The 23,603-nt window shown below is 39.9% G+C and overlaps 2 protein-coding genes across 2 annotated transcripts in view; both read left to right on the top strand.

The window, feature by feature from the left end:
* Positions 1 to 6,933, top strand: part of DNAH8 (dynein axonemal heavy chain 8) — a 123,289-nt gene extending 116,356 nt beyond the window's left edge. Inside the window, exons 89-93 of the mRNA XM_042022936.1 lie at positions 1,601 to 1,757; positions 2,281 to 2,433; positions 2,524 to 2,713; positions 5,747 to 5,868; positions 6,336 to 6,933. Of these exons, the coding sequence (XP_041878870.1) occupies positions 1,601 to 1,757; positions 2,281 to 2,433; positions 2,524 to 2,713; positions 5,747 to 5,868; positions 6,336 to 6,623 (910 nt within the window). The 3' untranslated portion in view covers positions 6,624 to 6,933. The remainder of the gene's footprint in view (positions 1 to 1,600; positions 1,758 to 2,280; positions 2,434 to 2,523; positions 2,714 to 5,746; positions 5,869 to 6,335) is intronic.
* An 11,166-nt stretch (positions 6,934 to 18,099) lies between these two features.
* Positions 18,100 to 23,603, top strand: part of GLP1R (glucagon like peptide 1 receptor) — an 81,896-nt gene continuing 76,392 nt past the window's right edge. Inside the window, exon 1 of the mRNA XM_042022935.1 lies at positions 18,100 to 18,279. Within this exon, the coding sequence (XP_041878869.1) occupies positions 18,208 to 18,279 (72 nt within the window). The 5' untranslated portion in view covers positions 18,100 to 18,207. The remainder of the gene's footprint in view (positions 18,280 to 23,603) is intronic.

The following is a 23,603-nucleotide window of genomic DNA, read 5'->3' as shown; positions in this document are numbered from 1 at the left end:
CTGTCCTTTTCCCCAAACTCTGCATATGCCTTCTTTTTAATTTTTTTTTTTTTAGATTTAGAAATGCCATTTTCTAAATTCTGTGGTTTATTATAATTAAATTGGTGTAATAATCAGGGAACCTATACCTTCTACATAAAATAATCTGCAGCAGTATTGGAATGATGGTGCTTACAGTGTGAAGAGGAAGGTTCACATCTCTCTTATCACTACTTGTTAAATCAGCAAGACACAAAGCAAAGATTACAACCACCACTATGTCATCCAAATTACCAATGAAGCCATGAGTCCAAGAGAAATTTTATCTTTTATGCTTATATGTAGTCTTGAATAAATCTTTCATTCTTTTAATGGGGCCATAAATTGAAAAAACGCTTGAGAGTTTTGAGTCTAAAGTCAAGGGTTATGAAAAACCTTGAAAGCCCCCATCATGCCTACTTTCAGAAGGAGAAATTATATCCTCTGAGAAGCAAACTCCCAGTAGTATTTCTTCTATTTTTCTGATTTATAGTCTTTATAATGGCATTCACAAAAAAATTTTGTTGAAATGCTATAGTATCTAGATTCTCTAGTATTATGATACCATATCCAAAGCATCTTTAGGTGCTTTGGGAGTTCGCACATTCTATCCTTGGTTTCATGTCTTATATAATTATGCATGACAAAGTAATAGAAGGAGATGGGTATCATAAGAAAGTTGAAAAGTAAAACTGACATGCAAAACTGTGCTTTGAATCAGTAAGAATGCATGTCCTACATCACTCATTATGTATGTTCCTTGTGTAGCTGATTCCATAAGGTAAAAGTAGGCATTGCCAACACTTCAGTACTCCAGGCTTTCTTTCTTATTTCCCCTCATAGCTCTATGCCACTGGATAGCACTGTAACAAAAATACTCCTGTAATTCTTGTGTTGAAGGACTGACGTGGTCTACTATCTTTCATTATCCAATGCCAAGCAAATTTAATTCACATTTTTGTATTGACTCAGAACATAAGTTTACATTAGCATTGCCCATGCTTCACAATGGAATAGAAGTTTTTAACCGGTAGTGCTGTAAATCTAGCAGCCCTTTTCATTAATCCTGAAATACCTCAAAGCAGAATGAATTTGCTAATTAATAAAGGGGCAGCTTGCAGAGTTGTATCTCCACCTTTTCCTGCTTCTGCATTACACTTTTAAGAAGTAATTAAATGAGGCAAATATTCTTCCTTGTTACAAAACTTTTGTTGCTTCTTCCCAACAAATAGTTCTTTGAAAGGTCTTATCAGGAATATGCTATTTCCTTCCTTTTCCTCGGGATCCCTAGGTGGTTTTTCTGCCATCTCACTATCTCAGCTTGCAGACCTCCTTCTTATCCCTGAATTAGAAACACAGCAAGTGTATAACAGGGAAGAGGGAAGTCCATATTCTTTAAAACCATGGTAAACCAAATGTTCATGATCAGTGTATTACGGTTGGTGTGGTATGCAAAGGAAAACTTGTTTTGTGTGGGTTTTGATTTGACTTGATGACACACTGGTTTTTGTGTGTTCTACAAAGTGATCATTAGCTATTAAAAAATCCTATATAACTGATAACATATTTCTCATCCTCTCAGATACCAAAGAAATACATCAGCTGATGTTTTAGATACTATCACCAACATCCAGCCTAAAGAAAGTGGAGGAGGATCTGGAGAAACTCGTGAATCAGTCGTTTACCGTTCAGCTGAAGACATGCTAGAGAAACTTCCTCCAGATTATGTCCCTCATGAGGCAAGCTAATCTTAGTTTTGTCTTACTGTTATCTCAGTAGACTTTTCACATTACACATTCCAAAAAAGAAACATTGAATTGTACGAAAGATCATATAGCTAGTAGTAGATTCAAGTAAGCAACCAACAACATTACTGCTACCAGCATGAATTGGTGTGAAGATTTTTTATTTAAAATCAAGACATCTAATTTGGTCATGGAGATATGTCATGGAGACTATGCTTGGACTTCCAAAGCTACTTGTGAAAACAGAAAAAAAACAGTCAACATTTTGTGATAGCAGTCTCCTGGCCCTTCTGGGTGAAGTCCTGTTCTAGCAGAATCATGAGTAATTGGGTAGTATCAGACCAAAAAAAAAAAAAACCCAACAAAACTGCAACAGTTGTAAGGGGATGTTAGTTGAATAATATAAAAATCTAATACTTACTTTTCTGAACACACAGAAAGTTATGATATTGTATACTACAACAGCATTTCAACAATTTAGACTTAACTAAATTCCTTCTCTGCTTTTATATTTTAGGTAAAGGCTCGTTTAGTTAAAATGGGAGCACTTAACTCTATGAATATTTTTCTTCGTCAAGAAATTGACCGCATGCAGAAGGTGATCACAGTTGTCCGCACCAGTTTGAATGATCTGAAATTAGCCATAGAAGGAACTATTGTTATGAGTGAGGCAAGTAAAGTATATTTACTTCATATGGAATATTGTGCTTTAAACTGTTACATTGATTGATTTACTTTGAATATTATTTAATTCCTTCAGAATTTAAGAGACGCACTTGATAACATGTATGATGCTCGAATCCCTCAAGTGTGGAGAAGAGTATCTTGGGATTCTTCCACACTTGGCTTCTGGTTTACTGAGCTTTTGGATAGAAATGCTCAATTATCCACTTGGATATTCCAAGGGAGACCAAAGGTATTTTGGATAACTGGATTCTTTAATCCCCAAGGTAAGGTTACTGAAAAGACTTGAGTAGTAATGTATTGAATAATAATGTAATGGTTATACAGCCAGAGCGTGTCACAGAAGCCAAGACGACAAATGGGTTCAATGTGCACTCACAGCCCAGAAAGCCAACTGCAGCCTGGGCTGCATCAGACAGAGCATGGCCAACAGGGTGAGGGAGGGGATTCTGCCCCTCTGCTCTGTTCTGGTGAGAGCCCACCTGGAATGCTGCATCCAGCTCTGGGGCCCCCATAGAAAGGATGTGGAATCCGCTGGAGTGAGTGCAGAGAAGGACCACGAAGATGATCAGTGGGCTGGAGCACCTCTCTTGTGAAGGCAGGAAGAGAGAGTTGGGGCTGTTCAGCCTGGGGGAAAAGGCTCTGGGGATGACCTTTATAGCACCTTCCAGTACTTAGAGGGGGCTACAAGAGAGCTGGACAGGGATTTTTCACAACAGCATTTGTGATAGGGAGGATGGATTTAAACTGAAAATGGGTAGGTTTAGAATTGATATAATGAAGAAATTCTTTACCGTGAGGGGTTGAGACATTGGAACAGATTGCCCAAAGAAGTGTGGGTGCCCCATTCCTGGCAGTGTCTAAGGCCAGGTTGGATTGGACCTGGTCTAGTGGAATTCTCTAATTCTACATTTGGGGGGTTTTTTTGTGACCCTGCCCATGGCAGGGGAGTTGGAACTTGAGGATTTTTTGGTCCCTTTCAACCTAAACCATTCTATGTGATTCTACGGTTCTATGATCTTTTAGTCTGACCCATAAAAACAGTTTTTATATTACAAGAAGGAAAACATATAGTTAATAAATATAAATTTAAATATAAAAAATAATTTATCTTGTTGACATATTGTAGCATGATATTATACAGCTTCTAAAGAAAGTATACGTAATGATAATGATACAGCTTTTAAAGAAAATACTATTTTTTCTGTGGTTTGAAACTGTTTAACTCATTCCAAACTGTAAGTTGCAAGTACGGAAGAGCTTTAATCTAGAGAAAGATGTTACAGGAGCAACAAAATTACTTTTAACAGTACAGTAAGAGCAACCACTCACTGGAACAATCTCGTCAGAAACATGGTAGAGGCCCCATTTCTGGAGGTTTTCAAGATGTAATTGGACAGTGCTAGATAATCTCATCTAGTCTCCCTTTCCCATGAAAGGTTGGGCCAGGTGAACTTCCCATGTCACTTCCAACATGGACTGTTCTATGATTCTGTGAATGTGCAACTGTACCAGAATTTATAGCAGTTATCTTTCACAGAGAATTATCAACATTGAGTTTTCACGGCATATCCATTTCACAGGTTATTTAATGAATAGTTTCTTCAAATTCATCAAAGATGTGCTGTGAAGTACAAGTAAACATTATCTATCATTATCTGTTAATAGATTGATATTTTTATCATTTAGAGGAAAGAAAAAAAAATTTAACCACCTCCATGAGTAAAAAACCCCATTACCTTATTAGGTGTGTGTTCATAGGAGAATCTCCCTTAGCCTCCACAACTACCTGTACAAAATTCTCCTAAGAAACTTCTGTCTGATAGCTTTGAGGTGTTTTTTGTTTTAATTAGGCTTAACCTCTGAAATTCTTGAATGTTATATGAGTTACCTTTGCTTTGTGATGCTTTTGTTCTTACTGGCCTTCCTATGGCCAGGACTGTAAAAAGTACTAACACAGAAGTTTTTTTTAGAGTCACTCTCAGAAAGAGTTGAGGTGCCTGGAGCACATCCAATTTATTATTAAAAGATGGTATTGGGATGCCAGTCAAAACATCATTCCATTTGTATCCTAAGTGGCACAGCTGAAAAGCATATTGATCTCTGGTGATTCAAGAGCACACCACCTACCGTGGTGTAAAAGAAGATGACGGACCACATTGTCTCAACAAAAGAAAACATCTAGCCTAATAGGCAACAAACCTGAGACACAGATGGTCTTGAACTTATTGCTCCAAACTCTGTGTTCCAAAAAAAAAATAAAAGGTAGTCCTGCAGCTAGAGAGAGGTTTCTAAGTGCAAAATATGTGCTGTGGGTAGGGGTGAGGTGAGTATATTCATGTTACACTATATTTGTAACACTGCTCACCAGGACCTTCTCTCTTAAGTATGCAGTTCTCTATTCTTCGTCTCAATCTCTATGACAGTTCCAAGTAGTTCTTCATCTAGTAGCATAAAATAGCAGATACCGAGTTTTTGGTGACTTCACTGTTATCTTCTGACACAGAAACAACCAGGTATTTGCTACTAGCGTTTCTGGTTTTGTAGCTTTTTCCTTCATAACACATTCAAACCTCTTTGCTGCTCAGTCATCTGTGCTTAAACGATTCAGCTCTCTGCATCACAAACCTTTTTTATTTCAAACCTCTGTTAAGTCTGTTCAAAACAATACTCAAAAAATCACCTAACTTGCTTCTCAGTTATGCCATCCTCTACCTTCATTTCTATCTAGGACTGCCTTTTTTCCCCCTAACAAAACATACATTTTTCATTCTTCGTAGGTACTGCATTAACTACGTTCCCCACACTTATATAGTTAGTTTATTATCATGCTCAGACATGTGTTTTCTGTTTTCCATCAATGAAATTCATTCTACTTCTTTCATTTAAAATACTCCCACCTTTTAGCTAAGTTGCCTTTACACAAATATCAGCTCACACAATGTTTGCTTTGAAATTCTTTCTTGAAAGACACCTTTATCATGGATCCTGTAGTTGATTGCCTTACAATAATTTGTAAGTCAGTGTCCTGAACAAGTATTTCTTAACAGAGAAATTTAATAGAAAAGTACATGCCATTTAAAAATATTTTTCTTGGTGTGATGCACACTATGCCACTTTTGTCATTTGTTCCTATTTTGGTCTCAAAGAAAAGTTTGCTATCATTAGTCAGGATGCTCATTTTCAACAGAACTCTGATTATCTGTCTATAAGTTCAGAGCAGAACCATGCTAATAACTGAGCAAGATTTTATTTTATCATGTGAGATAAATACTAAATGTCTGGCTTAATTTCTCAAGGGTTCCTGACGGCAATGAAACAAGAAGCAACTCGAGCACATAAAGACTGGGCTTTAGATAAAGTTGCAATACATAATGATGTGCTAAAGCTAACTAGAGAAGAAATCACATCATCTCCTTCTGTATGTATGACATGCAAAGATGTTTCAGTATTAATTTTGGTATTTTGTTTATATCATGCATCATTGAGTTACTTTGGATTGATAGAGGAAAAAGTTACTATTGTCTTCACCTTAATGTTTTTGCTCAGCATAGAAGCCAAATACTAAGTATGAAGATTTTAATTTGTTCAGTTAGAAAAATGTTTAATTGAAAGAACTCTTTCATTGTACCACCTGTTAATTTTTGGAATTTATAGTAAACTTTACATGAAACTTTGTAGTATATAGACTTTATTGAACGACTTTTGTTGCCCTCCATTTCAGTAGCATTATCTTCTGAAAAAGGATTATATTATAGTATAAAATGAAATAGTTTGAAGAGATTCAGTGTCAGATATTTTTTACTATAAAACATACATGACTTTTAATGGTGTAAGACAATTATTATGTTTTATATGTTGTGATGTATCTGCTTTCCCTGCACACAGGAAGGAGTATATATCTATGGGCTCTACCTGGAAGGTGCAGGCTGGGACAAACGAAGAAGCATACTCGTTGAGTCTACACCAAAGATCCTTTTTGTCCAGCTGCCTGTGCTCCATATGTTTGCTGTTGATTCAAGCAGACCTAGGGATCCCAAGCTCTATGTTTGTCCTCTTTATAAGAAGCCCATGAGGACAGATTTGAACTTTATTACAGAGGTCTATTTAAAGACAGCAAAGTCTCCAGACCACTGGATTCTGAGAGGAGTGGCTCTTCTCTGTGACATCAAGTAAGCTGTTTTTCCTCCTACGGCAGAAGAGAAATATGTGGCACATGTAACAAACTACATGTGTAATTCTTCTACTGCGCTTTATTTGGTGGCTACTTGTCATTATAGTAGAAATTGCTTTGCAGTCTTGGCTTACTGATTTTTTTTTCTCTGCTTTCAGTAAATTCAGTTTGCCTTGGCTGTTTGTTCATAGTTTTAAAGTAAATCTTTCCAAGTAAGCTCATTGCTTGTAGTCTTTGACATATGCATTATATTACTTTAAATGAGTATTTGCTTTAATAATACAATTAATGTCAAATAAAATGTTATTTTAAAAGAAAAACTTCGCTTTTTCACATTCTTTCACACGTACAACTTTTAGCTTGTGTTTCAGTGACATATGATAACAAAATTTAAAATCTCCTAGATACAAATTTAGATTCCTAGAGTCTGCGTGATACACACATTACTTTCTTTGAGTCTGCAGGAAATGATATGACAGAAAAATATATTTGATCCATATTTTTTCCTGGCCTTTCTCAGAGTTCACTTGTTCTTGTTAAATGATCTAGATTAAGCAAAACTACACCAGGAATGTTTGTGCCAGGAATATCCGACAGAGACCGGTATGTTCTCTGTCCAGTTCAGCTGTGTGGGAACAGAAGTAGAACAGTTCCAACTACTATAAATATGGATGTTTTTTAAATTAGAGAACCAGATTATTTACAAGTACAATTATTTTTTATGCATTTCATTTTTTCTCTAAAGTGTGGGTTGCAATCCTTGAAATGACTGTCACAGCATTATTCTGTGATGATACCCAGGAATATCTTAACCATGAGTTTTCCGGACATAATTAGTATTAAACTAATTCTATTCATGTAATCCTAAACAAGATATGCAGTCTACACTATCTCTTTAATAGTCTCCAAAACATTTCTTCCTTTAGATACTTTTATTTGGCAACACAGTTTTTCACTTACACCCCATGACTGGAGCATGTTTTTCCTTTTGCCATTCAAGAGTGTTCAAATGCATCTGCTGTGGCAAAGTGTAGCTACTACTTGACAAAGTCCCGAGCATCTGTTAGGATGACAGAAGGCCTTTCCTTGAGTTAGAGTCCTATGGCTTTCTGTTGGACGTCGCCATCCCAGGATATCCTCTTGCAGAAAATCTGTGGCATGCAGGAAATAACAATACATAGACACAACAGCATGAGATCATGATCAGAGCAACAGAAAGTGAGATCTCCAAATGCAATTAAGTAAAACATTTCTTCTCTGTCCTCTATAGATTTACTTAGATTCAAATACAAGAAACCCGCTGGTGTTGGATAACTTCTACAGTTTTTATGTATTTTCAGAAGTTGTACCACAGAACTACATCTGCAAAAAAAAGGGGGGAAAAATCTGACTTTTCAATTGCAAGAGATTTTTCTCCAAGTAATCACAATATTGATGATAGAACTTGTGGTGGGTTGACAAGCAGCTAAGTACTCAGTTGCTTGTCCCACCCTGCCCAAGCACAATGGGACAAAGAGTTGCAAGATTAGAAGATGAAAACAAGGGGGCCAAGACGAAGACAGTTTAATAAGTGAAGCAAAGCTGCGCACAGAAGAAAATTGAATTAAGGAATTTATTTACTGCTTCCCACTGACAGGCAGATGTTTAGCCACTTTCTGGGAAGAGTCTTAGCACACATAATGGTTACTTGGTAAGATAGATTCAGTGAGAACAGATTTTCCCCATCCTACTCGTCTTTGGTGCTGAACATGACATCATGTTTATGGAATATCCCTTTGGACAGGTTGGGTCCCTTGCCCTGGCTTTTGCCCCTCCCATGTTCTTGCGCACGCCCAGTATACTCACTGTGGGGGCAGAGGGGAAAACAGGTCATATCCAAAAAACAGCACAAGAAATACATGTATTCACTCCTACAAGTTTTTTCCTGGTCTAGCCTTTCAGCTTAATTACAATGGAGAGACTATATGTAACCTTGAATGCCTCCACAGGTGGAGATGTACACTGTCACATTTACAAGTGAAAGCCTATATGGGAAAATAGCAAGGAAAGTGCAAATTAATGTGCTGAGTTACACAACTTACACTGACGATGATTTTATTCTCCATCCAGTATAATACCAAGAGTAGAGATGAATAGTATATTGTTATCTCAACTATATTATATATTGTTGCTGCCTGTTCTGAGCTTCCCCTCCCCCTCCCCAAGACACTTGCCTCTGCCATGTGCTCTGAACTCGTTTGTTTCAAGCATTGGCAAAACCAAATGTAACTCAGACTCTTTCACAGTGTCTGATTGGCCGGTCACCCCGGGTCCGCCCCCAGTCCTCCCCTTTCCCCTTCTCCGAATAAAAGAAAGGACCAAGGGGGGGCCCACCCTCTTTGGCTTTGCAACTCTTTCTGCGAACGTCTGTGTGCTTCTGTTTCTTTTGAAAGCTTCTAATTGCAGGAAATTAAGCAGGCTAAGAGCTATATTTCTCCGTCTTTGCTTCTGCTGGTGGTATCAGATTTGCAGCTACTATTTGCCACTTTTAGAGCTACTGAAATGCTGGATTGCCCGTGCTACCTCTCTAGGCTGCTCGAGGCTTTCTAAGGCATCGAACTACAAGCCTAGCCGGTAAAAAGCTGTAAGTATACTTCCTCAATATATCGCATCAGCTTCTTGAGAGCATCTCTTTCTTGTTTGTCAGAGTCCAATTTCCATTTCCCATCTTCTCTGAGCTGTCTAGGGGTTTGTTCCATTCTCTTTCCTCAATACCATGCATTAGCTCACTACTTTCAGGTTACAGTGAATGTTAATCTTCATAGAGCTTTCCAGTTAATTTATGGAAGTAATCTATGTTTTGTGACAACAACAATCTACTATGTATTCAGAAGGCTCTTTTTTTGTCTCTGCAAGTTTCAAGAATATTTATGAAGTATTTTTATGTCCTGGTCATATGTAGGATAGTATTCTTACACTTAATTTGTTTACAGCCAGCTCTTCAAACATTTGAAGAGGTGCAGTTAATTACTTGAACATTCCTCCCAGCTGTCATAATCTATAGGAATTCAAGATCCCAGTTCAAGACTTTTCACTCCCAGGAAAGCTCTATACCTCCAGGATATTGTAATAAGCATTCAAATTCCTAAATTAACACAGTTTGTTGTGTTTCTTTAAAGTAACAAAGTTACTCTCTGAACTTTTTAATGCTCATTGGCCACTCAAGTTACTGCGGTTCAAGTTGTGAGACAGTATTGTGGTGCCTAAACTGACAAAGAAAGGAACACCATGTCAGCAAAACACAAATATTTAACAGATGAAACACAAATATTTAACAGATGATCAAAACAAGACAAGTACTTGAAAGATGGCATGTAAGTATTCTCTATGAGAAAAGACCTAAGTCATGAAGGTCTGTGTTTGAGAATGTAAAGAAGACCGTGTCCAGAATTAGCTTAGAGGGTGCCTCCCCAGTGTGTATTTTTCTTCCCTCACGTGGTGGAACTGTCACCCAAAAGAATCTTCCTGCCCATTTACTCTTTCAGAGGTAATTCAAGCCAGTAGACGAGGGAAGGTATTTCTACTCCTTCCTGCTGTTTTAGAACTGACACATTAATTGGGAGTCATTGATTTGCTGGTACATCAAGATACTCACTTTTCACAGAACTTTTTCTTCCTAGGTGATGATTCATGAGAAGCCTGGAGCTTGGCTATGTGATGAGGTTTTATGTGAGAATGGCTAAGAATTAATAAAAACTATGGAAAGAACTTGCGAATGGCAGGAAGGGGAGGATTTTCTGGTCAGGTTTCTAAATCTCACAAAACCACTGACCGAAATGAGCTTATTCCAAGAAGGTAACATTTCAGCTAAGTTTTAACTTGAAAGATCTGTTAATTCCATAGAATCATTTTCTTTATCTACACCCTCTGTTTCTGCCTCTAGGTTCTGGTCAGTTCTAACTAAAATTTTTTCTGAATATTGATAGTTTATGGAAAGACCTACTGTTTTCTTATTCAGGAACTTCATTCACTAACCATATCTATTCTTAATATTTAAACTAATTCATTATTTTTATTAGTCTGGAAGAACACCTGGCAGAAGCATATAAGTGTATTTCTATTGACACAAATACTGAAAATCAAATGTTTGGAATGTGCAAGCTGCAGTTCTAAGTATCTTGATGCTTCTGCTGATTTTTGAATATTTGGGTATAACTGGATTGCTGTGGCTAGTCTCTCATTCAGATTTCTTCAGAAGCCACTGCTATTATTTATACTCCTATACATCACAAATACTTCACCAAACTTTGTAAGATTTGGTACTTGTATCTGCATCACACAAGCAGAATATTCCTGACGTAAGGCTAGTTTTATAAAATCCAAAACTCCATGCCTTTTCTAATGATTGGTACTGCCTTCAGAGCACCAAGAGCCATGCATATACTAACTCTTAGAAATTCAGGAAAACTGTTTTTTAACTTAGCAATGGTCCATGATAAAGGTCAAATCCGGAAGATGACTTTGAAAGCAGAAATACCATGTGATTCTTATACAGCAGATATTAGGAAGGGTAAATAAGGCACTGCTAACATATCTGACTTATTTCTATTCGTCTTTATTTCCATTACAATTTCTAATTTATTTGATGTAAATACATGCTGATAACATCATTGGGGACATCTGAACAGTCTCTGACTTCCTGCATCGACTATTTAATAAAGGAATGACTCAACCAAGGTATTAGTTAGTTAGATGACTAGTAATTAAGGAATATCCAGGAATACAAAACCCAAATTATCCAATTTCCACTATCTTCACATTCCCAGATGTCAAAAAGGATTAGTGGTTGCATTCTGCCAGTTAAAAAGTTAAATTTTTAGGACTTTAATTCTTATCTTGCTTTTAGATCTTAAAATTTGCCTTATTTTTTTGTATCCTTTATTATGAAGCAAGATAGTCTTCATGGCATTCCTGTGAGGTTTAGTCTTCATCAAAATTATTTTAGCATTTTTCATAAATATTGAGATCTCATCCAATATTCAGCCTTAATATCAGTACCAACATTTAATTAATGTACAGTTATCAGTATTTTCCTCCTAAGTCTCATTCAGCTCCAGGGAGATGTGATTCCACCTTCTGGATATTAGCAAAACACTACCTTTTATTATTTCCAGGACAAAGTGACACACCTAAAGTTAGCGAATTTCCTCTCTGACTCCTTGCCTTTTCCCCACCCCTGTCCCAACTCCTGGACTTTTCTGTGGATCTACAACTTCAAATGTCTTACAATATCAGCCGGCTGACTCCTTCAATTCACCTTACACTTCATTTTCCCAAGCCGTCATAGCAGGATGTGTTAGCAGGTAAACTGTCTGCAGCTTCCTGCATAGATTCACTGCTCAGTAGTTCCTCCTACCAGTGTTTACATGTTTATGTTTGATATTCTGATTAGTCAAGTGGTTGTTCAAGGGGTCAGCTGATTAAAACCCCAAATATTAATTTCTCAAAGTCTGCTGGCTAACCACCAAAGTTGGATTTCTGTGAACAGACACTCAGAGACAGAATGATCATGCCTTACAGACATTTTAATTCACAGAGCTTCATTAAACAGGCACCTGCCCTTTGTCCCTGCAGCTTCAGATGACCTGTGAGCAGGCTGCTGTAGCAGTGGAAATGAAGGATGGTTAGGGTCACGCTCTCTTTTTAGGGGGATGTTTACGATGTGACAAGCAACAGCCTCAAGGACATAGTGATTAGCAGCTTGTGATCTCCTTCTTACTGAGGAGTAGTTTGACGAAAAGTCAAACTGCTGTAGTGCAAATGGCCATGTAAACGAAAACTATTAAACCTGTATAATTACAATCTAGAGAACTTAATTAGTCACAGCCATGATAACACATGGGAAATCCAAGACACAGGTTCCCAGTCTCACTCATTCATGCGGGGAATATTTTGACACAAAAAGACTACAAAGTTTTTTTTCTCAAGAGACACATCCTGTCCCTCTTCAAAGGATATTTTTCTCAAAAAAACATTAGATACTGCAGACAAGCAACCAGATGCTTGTCTCAGCATTTGGGAAGCATTTTACTGAGGGGATACGGGTCCTACCTATGAAGCATCTAGCAGCAGAGTAGACAGAAGTTCTCTCTGTCTCTTTGGAAAAGACCAGTATCAGACCATTGCACAAGATGTGTATCAAAATGTACAACACGGTTTTCCTCTTCTGTACTGAGGTTTCCCTTGGTGGGAAAACATTGAATGGAGGGATTTCCAAATAATTTATTCACGGGAAAAAAGCTACCACAACCGAAGAGGGAGATGGGAAAGTAGTATTTCAGTCAATTTTACTTAATAAGTAGACTTATCTTTTTTTCCTTTGTTCTGTGAGTCATTGCTTCCTATTTTCTTGTAAAAAATGAGGAGAGAAATTGAATTCTTTGCTCAGAATTTCTTACCATCCATTCTTTCCATTAGTTCAGCCAAGTAGCCTTCCATAGTCCAAAATACAATTCTTAACAAAGCTTTTTGAACAGGGGTTTTTAATAAGGAAATTTTAAATAGGAGTTGGGGATTCTGGTAAGAAATTCAAACTGTAATAAAAAAGTTATTTTCTGTTATATTACAAAACTGCAACTAGCTTTGACATTTCTATAATTCTAAGATTTTTAAATATAGGAATCACTGGATCATATTCACAAAATAACAGTCATATGAATTTTTCAACAACATTTTAAGGGAAATATTTAAATCATTTTCTTCTTTATAAGACAGAGAACTGTATTGTATTGAAATTAAATACCTATCTAAATCATTCCCTCCATACAATCATTACACAGAATAAATTCCACAAAGCAGTTAGACTCCAAAAGTAGATACAACTATTTCAGTTCATTATGTAGTTTACAAAACTTCAGTTAAAAAAAAAATAAAAAGCATTTATTTCTTTGTTTTCATCAAGTAATGTATCGCCCAAAGTGTACAAGCCATACTGTCTGACAGCTGAAAAATGGAGCTCTCCATTACCTACAACCAGGCCCTTATATCTGGAAAAATAAGTGAGCAACAGATTATGTTCATTCATTCAGAGTCTGCATCTACAATTAGGGAAACCTGGTTGATTTCAACCCCTGCATTCCAGCCCTGCAGAGCCACCAGGAGACATTTCATGAGCTGAGCACATTGTCCTGCACGTGGGCAGGTAACTTAAGTAACAGAACAATTAGTATTTAAAAGCACTAAATTAAAATTACTGAAATTTAATGCAAAATGTGTATCATGGCCAGCAACCAGAAGAAATTCTCCTGCTTCCTAATGCCCTTTAAAAACATTTAGCAGTTTTTCACAATGATCTGTCACATAAGTATTTGCAGTAGTCATGTTCTGATTCAAAATAAGACAATTTTGAGTATTGTTCAGAAGTATAAATTAACCTGAAGTTCAGATTTCAAGGTGCAATTCATATACTTTAGTTTCTCCAAAGATATTGAAGTATATATAGCTCCAAGACTAAATGTTCTTTTTAAACACCACTGGGCTGTAATTACAGTCATACCTTATATGTTTTTAACTCTCATTTCTGTAATCCTGCTCAAAGCCACCTTTTTTTCCCCAGGAGGCCTACAGAAGGATTCAGCTTAGATAAACTTTTATTTCAGTTAAGAAGGTATTGATATGAGTTACAACTCTACAAACACCATTCAAACTCAAGGATTGAACACTGAAATTCTTCTTCTTTCCTAAGCACGTATTTAAAAATTTTAAGTGATTTGAGTTACTTCATAGGTGCTAGTTCCCAGCTCAGACACTTTAGCTTTTATTGAGCTTGGAAGGATCTTTTCTCACAGTTCTTCTTAGCTTTGCAGAGAAAGAAAAAGAGCCAAAGCATATTCACAGCTGCAGCACACTACAGGTACAAAACACAAGAGCAAATGGCTCTTGCCTTTCAGGCGCTTGGGCAACACTTGCACAGCCACTGCACAGGGCAGCCACTGCCTCCAGTTTTCATTTAAGTCCTGAGTCTTGGAAAACACTTCATTCTCCAAATGTACTCCAATCTCCAAACCCTGTACCCTGGAACTTTAAATACATGTGTGCAAGGTAGAAAGGAATTTCACTAAAAATTTCACTAAGAGTACAGATCTATTTGCACTGAGATCCAAGAGTGTATCTCTATCCCAAACAAACTTAATATGAAAGATGATGTTTATAAAAGCTAGTAGCTACTGGTCATGGAGAGGCACGAAGTGCATAACTCGCAGTTAAAACTGGTAACATTCCTTATGATACTGCCTATGGCAGTTTAGGAAAATGTCTGCTACTCAGCAAATGTCACAGCAGAAACATGTCCCATGACATGGATTTTCCCCTTCAGAAAGTTTCAGAGACAAAGCATTCAGTCTCTCATGGGACAGGGATGTTACTTTCTGCATACACAAGTCCAGTGGTGGTAATTTTCAGATAGCAGAGAGCCCAAACCCTTGTGATGGCTTTGTCTCTTGCCTACAGTTATGTTTATGCCATCTCCACAGAAAGGGATTATCAGGGGAGATTACTGAAAGAGACACTGAACTTTTTCACAATGCAGTTTTGTCCTCAAAACATAGTCAATTGCATTAAGAATGCTTTAATGGTCATGGAAGTATGATAATCCCTGTGTTGCAGTGTAACTGCAAGGCAGCTCCTCCTTAATACGAGAGGTCTGGTCCAGCTGGAAGGTAAGGGAACAAGAGCAGTTACAAAGTCCTGCATTTTAAATAGCATCTGCAGTCCTTCAGCTACAGAAAAAGAAGTGCTTGCCTCAACAAACAAAATTCTGAAGTTGAACACAGCTTCATAAACTCCTTGCATTGTATTTTTCAAACTGAAAGGATCCCAGCTCCTTTCAAATTTGGGTAGTGTCATTTTAAGGATTCACTTGGCTACTTTCAAACTGTTCTTTTCTTGCATGATCACTGATAAGAGATCAAGTTAAATTGTAATATTATTAAAAACATGAATAAATATAACAAAAATCCAACAGACCCAGGTTTGAGAGACAACTTTCAACAGTATTTCCTCACAAAAAAGATTTGAATTTATTGAATAAATACTCTTCCATCTCTAGGAAAATGACCTGTCTTTTAATACAGGCATTTAAGTCAACGGGATTTCTTTAGTCTTGTGAGATTTGAGAACAGCTTCCTAATGGGCACAGTGAAAATGCACCTGTTCAGAGTTTACTCTGATCCACTTTGTTTTTTTCCTCTATTCATATAGATAACACTGGTCTATGTGTTTTGTTAAGAGTATAGAAATTCAGCAAGAAAATAAACTCCCTTGTGCTCCAGCTGGTCCTCAGAGATCAGAGGGTCTGGGTGCAGCTGGGATTGATTTCTGATTATAACCAACTTGGCACTAAGTCTGGTCGTGTTTAATAGGTACTTCCACGAGCACAGATTCACAAATACTGCAGTTTCAACACTGTACGTCTGGTTGTGGTCAATAGGAACTTATGCAACCACAGATCCACAAACACTGTGGTTTAGTGAAGCAACAGAAATACAGATTCTGAATTGAGGTTGATAAATGCACTTGATGCAATAGGGATATAATAGTAACAATAATAATAATTGTATGCAGAAACTTACCGAAAAAGGCATCCTTGCTTGAGAAGAGGGAGAAGAGAGAAGAGAGTAGCCCATCAACTGTTTCCAAGGTCCTTGTGGGTCTTCTTCCTAACTAGGTGACATTTCTACCCTGCTTTAGACAACCCAATCTTATACCCCTTCTCCTTCTGTATAGCATGATCTAAGGGGGGAACTGAGTAATACAGTCATGTATGTGGTAGCATGTACTTCATTGAGCTTAATAGCATATGCAGTTTGCCTGCTAATATTTAAATGTCCCTTAATAAGAGGCAAAAGTGGCTTTTTTGGCCATGGTGTCCTTCAGAGTTCTGGTTATACAATTTTTCTCCATTCTGTGTGTCTGTTAGAGCCTAAACAACAGCCATTCTATATCCACAGCATCTCTTCCTTCAGCCAACTCACCCTTTCTTGCTGTCAGTCATGCAGATCTCCATCCACAAAGATAACATAGAGGGTACCCAGTGTAGGCTGTGATAGTTAAGCCCTAGTCCTTGCCTGGCTGCTTGGTGATCATCCCTTGGTATGATGTCATCATGCCTGAATTGCCTTTGATTATTTCCGGAAAGCAGAGTTATTCTCCAAAGTAAAATTCCTGCTTCCAACAGGGTATTTGTCACCGTCGTAGCCCTGATGAGGCTTTTCAATGGAGGCATGGGCCCACTAAGGTCTGGTAAAAGCAGCTGGCCCTCTGCTGCACACCGGTGCTGGGAATCATCTCAGGAGCAGAAATCTTAACTGGAAAACTTAATTAATTAAGCCTGGTGCAGAAACAATAGAGAGCAGTAAAGATTGGTATGTGAAATAGGCACACCATGCTAAGGCTGGTGGTGCTATCCAGCTGGAAGAGTTTTCTTTCTCTTTATTTAAAGGTTTCTGTTGCCTGGCCTGAAGGTAGTAACTTCTTTTATTATTTTTTTTTAATAATTTTTTTCTCTCATTTTAGAAAAGATGAAGGAAATATCTTTTCAGCCTTCAGTCAACCAAACCACCATGACAGATTCTTTCTGTCTGGAGTTAGCTGTTGAGATGTAAGTGCTGCCCTGACAATTCACACTGAGGAATTTAATGATCTCACAGCATCGATGCTCTAACTAGTTACATTTCCAAAGCATCAGACTGATGCTGTGTTGTATTTGAAATTAATACATACCATTAATATTTAAGCTATTAACTTTTTTATATTCTAGCTGCATCTAACTGACCAATGTGAAATATTTTCCCCACTTCCTGCTTCAGTTTTGAGCTTTCCTTCTAGCTCTCATGGATTTCTTCCAGATTCTGGTGTAGAATGTCACTAAATACAGGTGCTTTAGTGAATGTTTAGTTCTACTAGTCAGTGCAAAGTGAATAAATAAGAACAGTAATATGAATCTAGCACAAAGCAGTTTCAGAGTCTTCTTTTGCTGGGAAAATTAGTATTCTAAATCATCCAGATTTACACATCATACTACTGCCGGGACTGACCTGTGCCCGTCTTGAACTTAGAAAGCAAGCTCTGATCTGCTCTGCGTGCAGCTCTGCAAATTCACGTTATAAATGGATAATTGCATTCACAATTATTAAACCTAATAAAACTTGGACGTCATGAACAGCATGAAGGTCACCAAGATGCCCAAGCCTGTACAGATTCAGAGTAAAACAGAAGAAAATAAGAAGTTGAAAAGGTGGGGGGACGGGATCACAGAGGCGCTTCCTCGGCTTTTTTCTTTCCCTTCCCCTCCCCGACACAGCCCCTGGCGCTGCCACCTCCCGACACCCGCCCGTGGAGCGACCGCCACCCGCAGCAGCTCCTCATCCCCACCGGGCGGGGCCGGGCCGGGCTGTACCTGGGCCGGCCCCTCCCCGCCTCCGCCGCCGCTACAAAAGCGGCCGCCGGAGCCCGCGGCGTGTCCGCCGCCGCTCTGCTGTGCCCGCCGCGGAGCCTCCGCGGAGAGCCGCAGCCTCGCCGGGCCCCCGCGCATGGGGGCCGCCCCCGGACATGCCCTCCTCGCCGCTCGGCTTCGCTCTCCTGCTGCTGGCGGCCGCGGGAAGGTCCCTCCCGGTGAGGCGGGTGAGTGGCTGCGCTGAGCGCGGGGGCTGCGCGGTGCCGCCCCGGCCGCTGCCCCGCGGGGCTGCCCCGGCCCGGCCGGGCGCTCTGAGGAGATCCCGCGGGGGCTGCGCTCCGCCGCGGTTCTCCCGTAGCCGCGGGTCCGGGCGCGCCTCGAAGAGAAGTCAGAAGTTTAAACCCGTTACTTTTTGGGCGCTCACGCCAACACTTGCGGCGCAAGCGGCGGCCGCCGGGGCCGGCGGGGCTGGAGCGCGGAGAAGTCTCCGCGCGCGGGTCCCGCGTATGAGGCGTGCGGCCCCGCCGGCGGTCTCGGCGGGCGGGTGTGGGCTGAGGGCGAAAGAGTGGAGGAAAGAAGCGGAGACGCTGCTACTGCGGGGGCATTGCCCTCGAGGTAATGCTCCCCCCGGCACCCACAGGAAATAACACGCGTGTCTGTTATGGCAAACAAATGTAGTGCCGTGGGAAAAGCAGAGCAGGGTCCTGGCGGGGGATTGTAGGGTCGGCTGTGACACAGTGTGAGGGTGGGAAGGCAAGATATAATCTGTGTGAAGAGCAAGGTGAAGTGATGGGGAAAAGGGAAGGGGTCAGAGAAAGGATGATGGACAGAGAAGGCTGTCTGGTTTGGTGGACTGGGGACAGACAAGAGAGACTGATGCGGAGGGATGGAGGTTACAGTGTTGGGGTGGCTGCCGGAGTCTACTGCTGTAGGGAGAGCAAGGACAGGCTCAAAGCTGGCATTGTGGGCTGCAGAGGTCAAGGAAAGGACAGTGTATCTGATGATGGACCAAATACACTGTCAAGTTTCTTTGCAGTTGCTAAATGCTTTTGGGGTTACAGATTTCTATAATACAGCACTAAGAGGATCTGTTTAGTACCCAGCTGGGTCTAAGCCTGTAGGGTTGTCTGACATGTTGGTTTTCTTGGTGGGTTTGTTTTACTTGCTGTCTACCTCAGGCCCTTAAGGAAAGGTGCAACAGGCACAATTTACCCTAGGGAACATTCCAGTTAGGAAAATCTCTTCATTATTAAGATGATCCAACCACTGAAACTGGGGAGCCTCCATCTGTGGAGGTGTTTGGTATTTGGCAGGATAGATCACTGAGCTGCTTGAGCCTGGACCACAGAGCAAACTAACGATGGGACTGCCAGCAGTAGAGAATCAAAGTGAAGTACATTTCTGTGCCAAGGGGCCTCCTTTAGCTGGATGAAGAACTGGAAGCAGGTGAGAAGAAAAGAGGCTTCCATGGCTTCAATGCTATAGCTTCATTCATACAATAAGACTAGTACTTTCATAGCCTTTTCTGACACTAGAGGGTCTTATCTGACAACTTCTCTAGAGCAATGATTGTGCTTGTTGTATGCTGAGAAACTGTACAAAGTACTCTGCTCAGTCATAAGTGTACAAAAGTATGAGACTTTGCTATCTGAATTCTTTTCTCACATTCAGTTTAGAGTAGTGTTAAAGGTGATATTTAAAGGAAACTGAAAATAGCACTGCACAGGCAATAGCAGGTAATAAAATCTGTGAAAGACAGGTGTGAGAGGAAGGCAGAATTGCGATACAAAGTTGAGGGAAGAAGAATTTTGTTGGTGCTGTGACTAGTGTTTTACTTTGACGTTCCCTCTCTCCCCTTGCCCTCTCAAACAAGTGAGGAAGGGAAGAGGGAGAAGAGAAAGCTGAGAACATACATAGAAGGAAGAAAAATTTTAGTCTGGAGTTTTTATCTGAGGTGGTGCTGCCCACGTGCCATCATCTTAAATGCAGGGTGATGGGTAATTCCTAGGTCTGGATCTTCCTTACAGCATTGAGGGTAGTAAAATGACCAAGAGCTGGTAGCACATGGCTGCATTGCAGAATCTCATTACTAATGACAAGCTTGTGTCCTTTCCCTGTTTGGCCTTGAGCAGTGATGCCCTGCTGCTGAGCGAGCTGACAGACAGCTGACCACTGGTTCCCTGCCATCCAGCCATCTCTTGGATTTGGATTTCAGACCCTGCTTTTCTATGTATTAGTTTTGCTCAAAGGTTTGATAAGATAATCTTGAAGACCTAGTTTAAGTGTCAGTGAAGAGCAGAAAAGAGCTGTGCCACAGTTTTGATTTGGGGGGGTCCCGTTCTTCAAACTACCCCTGCTTTTGTTTCACAGGCTAAATGGGAATAATAGAGGTGGTCTGGGTAGAGGCAGAAACAATGAATTCAGTGGAAAGGCTATAGATATTTTGCTCTCCTCACCTCTTATTTCTGAAGTGCTCTGGTATGGGAATAGGAAAGCACTCATGTAAATATCAGTGTTGGTGCGTGGGTGTGTGTGTGTTACTGGTGCTCTCAGCTACTATTGTGTTACTCAGGCTTATTTAGATACAGAAGCCAGCTGTTCTCCAGATCAACAGCATGACTTTGTTAGGCTGCAGGTGTTAGGGACATGTAGATTTAGTTACTGCTACTTGCTCACCCTTCTGAAGCCTGCTGTGGCTGCTTTCTTGTTCTGCATGCAGCATCTGCTTCTTTAACTGTGGGTGTATAGGATCAGGTATTTGTCTCCAGGAGGGCTAGTTTTGAATCCTGATAAGCTTTGAGGAAAAGATGCAGTGTGAGGGGGGTGGTTTTGAATGCCTTGTTAGTGTGCTGTACTCTGCTCTTGAGGGCATGGAGGTCCCAAGAGTGTTTGCGTGCCCCAGCCCAGGCTTGCAGAACAATGCCTATTTTGACTTCTTGTGTTCTGTTACATGCCCTAATGCTGAGAAAACTGAACTATGGTTCCTGACTACCACTGTCTTGTAGGTCTGTGTTCTTTAGAAGTCATTAGGGTGGGAAAATGACTGTAGATAGAGCTTGGCTGAAAAACAAGAAGAAAAGTGCACCTGGAAACTAGCGACTCCTTGCAGAAGCAAAGATGGTGAGTTGGACTGCATCTTGATTAGCTGTATCTTCACCTGGCTAAAAATCCCTCCATTAGTAGGTTGGCTGGAGGTTCTGAGTTACTCCTTTTCTCCATTTTCTGCTCCCAAAAGCTTCACAGAACTGTTTTTTGTTGCCCGCACTCTGAAAGTCAAAATATGCTAGACCACTCTCATCAGCATATACTGGCTGAGGCATAGAAAGCAGTGGAGGAAAGGGTGGACGAGGTCTGACACTGTGCCATCTTGCTGTAGTTATTATTCAAGGATACTTGGCTGGCTTCTAGGTAATGGGCTGCTTTCCCAGGAATATGGTCAGATTCTTAAAAACTTAATATTTGTAAGCTATTTGAGTTCATTACTATATTATTATAGTATAAAACTTAAATTAGATGATTGTATTATTTAATTCTATGCAGATTAAATTGCTGTCTAAGTGACTAAAACCTTTATGTATTCATAAAATAATGTGGGGATCTTTGTTTGTTTTGTTTAGAAACAACTCTAATTTTCTGGAAACTTTATAAAGCTAGGGACAGTGTGTGTGCTATAAAGCCAGATGGCCTAACATAGCAAATCTGATTACACAAACTAAAAAGGTACTTGTTATGATATCCCAAAAGTAACTATACTGATGGGAGGTGGGGATGACACATGGCATATCAGGCTTAAGGAGCCTAGGACAAGGGTGTGTAGTGAGAGGATCAGAGGGAATGGCTTCAAACTGAAAGAGATTAGGTTTAGATTAGATGATAGGAAGAAATTCTTTACTGTGACGGTGTTGAGGCACTGGAACAGGCCCAGAGAAGTAGATGCCCCATCCCTGTGAGTGCTCAAGGCCAAGTTAGATGGAGCTCTGAGCAGCCTGGTCTAGTAGAAGGTGTCCCTGCCCATGGCAGAGGGGGTGGAACTAGGTAGTCTTTAAAATCTCTTCCAACCCAGGCCATTCCATGATTCTGTGATCTCCAAGGGCCAAAGGAAAGCACTGTATTTCACACAACAGAACAGTGACTTGGCCCTTGGCATTGTTTAAAAGCTCTGATGTCTGTTCCAGGAAAGTTTTAAGTTAGTGAAACAGCTCTTAAATCCTTCCCCCTATTTCTATTGCCATTACTGCACCACCACCATTCCACACACAGACCACTCCACCACTACTGCCTTGCCCCCCAGACTAGGAGACAGTCTGAGAATTTGGACAAAAGTATTTGAGGAAAAGTGTAGACAGATACAGTTGGGCATGGAAGGACAGATATCATGGCTTACAAGCACATGTAGCTCTCCTTTGTGAGAAGAACTTGTATTCTCAAAGTGGAATGGAGATGGAAGTGATAGAGCTTTGTAAAGCTAAAACTCCCACACTCCAAAAGTTGTGACTCTATAGCTGAGATAAATTTCAGTGAAACTGGGCCTGATACACAGAACATAAACAGTTGTCTGCTGGCTGTCACATTTTTAAAGGCGTTGTATCACATCTGGTTTCTGCTAGCCTGTATAAATAGGGCTTTAATTTGCCTAATTGATTGACTGCCAGTTACTTGAGAGGACACACGAGGAGGAGCTGTTACCTCTGGAATCACAGGGCCTTCACTAGTTTTTAACTTGGAAATAGTCCTTTTCAAAAATGATTGTTTCCTTCTGCAGTGGTGTAGGGAAATGAAAGCTGTTACCATCTTCTTTCATTAACAGCTTTTTCATTTCTGTGATAAACCAGTGTATGTACTGCCACCAAGGCTGCCTGCTCAGGTTTCCTTGTGCAGTACATCAGTTCTATTAGTTTGTGTCTTAACAAAAGTAAGTGTACACAATAGCAGGTATGTGTGTGTTTTGTGGGGGAAAATAAATTGTCAGCCTAGAAGATAAAAGACCTTTTATTTAAGCTCTACAATGTTGTTTTCTTGTGAGCCCGAATTAAAACATTGGGCAGGAACTCATTTCATTAAATAAAACTTCCTCACCTAGCTACTGAAAAAATATCAAGTTTATTGCTTGCATCCAATGCTTCCCATTAGAAAAGGGATAGGGTAAACAGTATCTAGGGATCTCTAGCTTGCCAAATAGAAGGTAACTCCTTCAAATGTCATAGTTTAATATGCAGCTAATTTAAATTTATGATGGGTGGGGAGAAAAGTTTGGTGGTGGTGGCTGAATACTGTTCTTTGATGCCTCTTTTTGTTCAGTGTTGGAAACTGGTATTTTTGAATTTCAACCACACTGGGCTATGATTGCTGCATTCCAGTGATCTCTTGCCTTGATGTGAATGTGGAGGAGCTTAGGAAATATGTGTCGATCTTCACAGGCAGGAGGAGAATCTCCAGAAAAAGTTGTAGCACCATCATGATCTGTGGTTTATAAACATGAAAACTCCACCCCTTCCACTGCTGGAGGAGAGTAGATGACTCTACTCGTACTGCCCGGGATATGGACCTGTGC

Source organism: Corvus kubaryi, unplaced genomic scaffold, assembly GCF_017639235.1.
Source record: "Corvus kubaryi isolate FWS band 111438036 unplaced genomic scaffold, C.kubaryi_AGA036_p1.0 37232, whole genome shotgun sequence".
Taxonomy (NCBI): Eukaryota; Metazoa; Chordata; class Aves; order Passeriformes; family Corvidae; genus Corvus; species Corvus kubaryi.
This window is presented reverse-complemented; position numbering and strand designations above follow the sequence as displayed.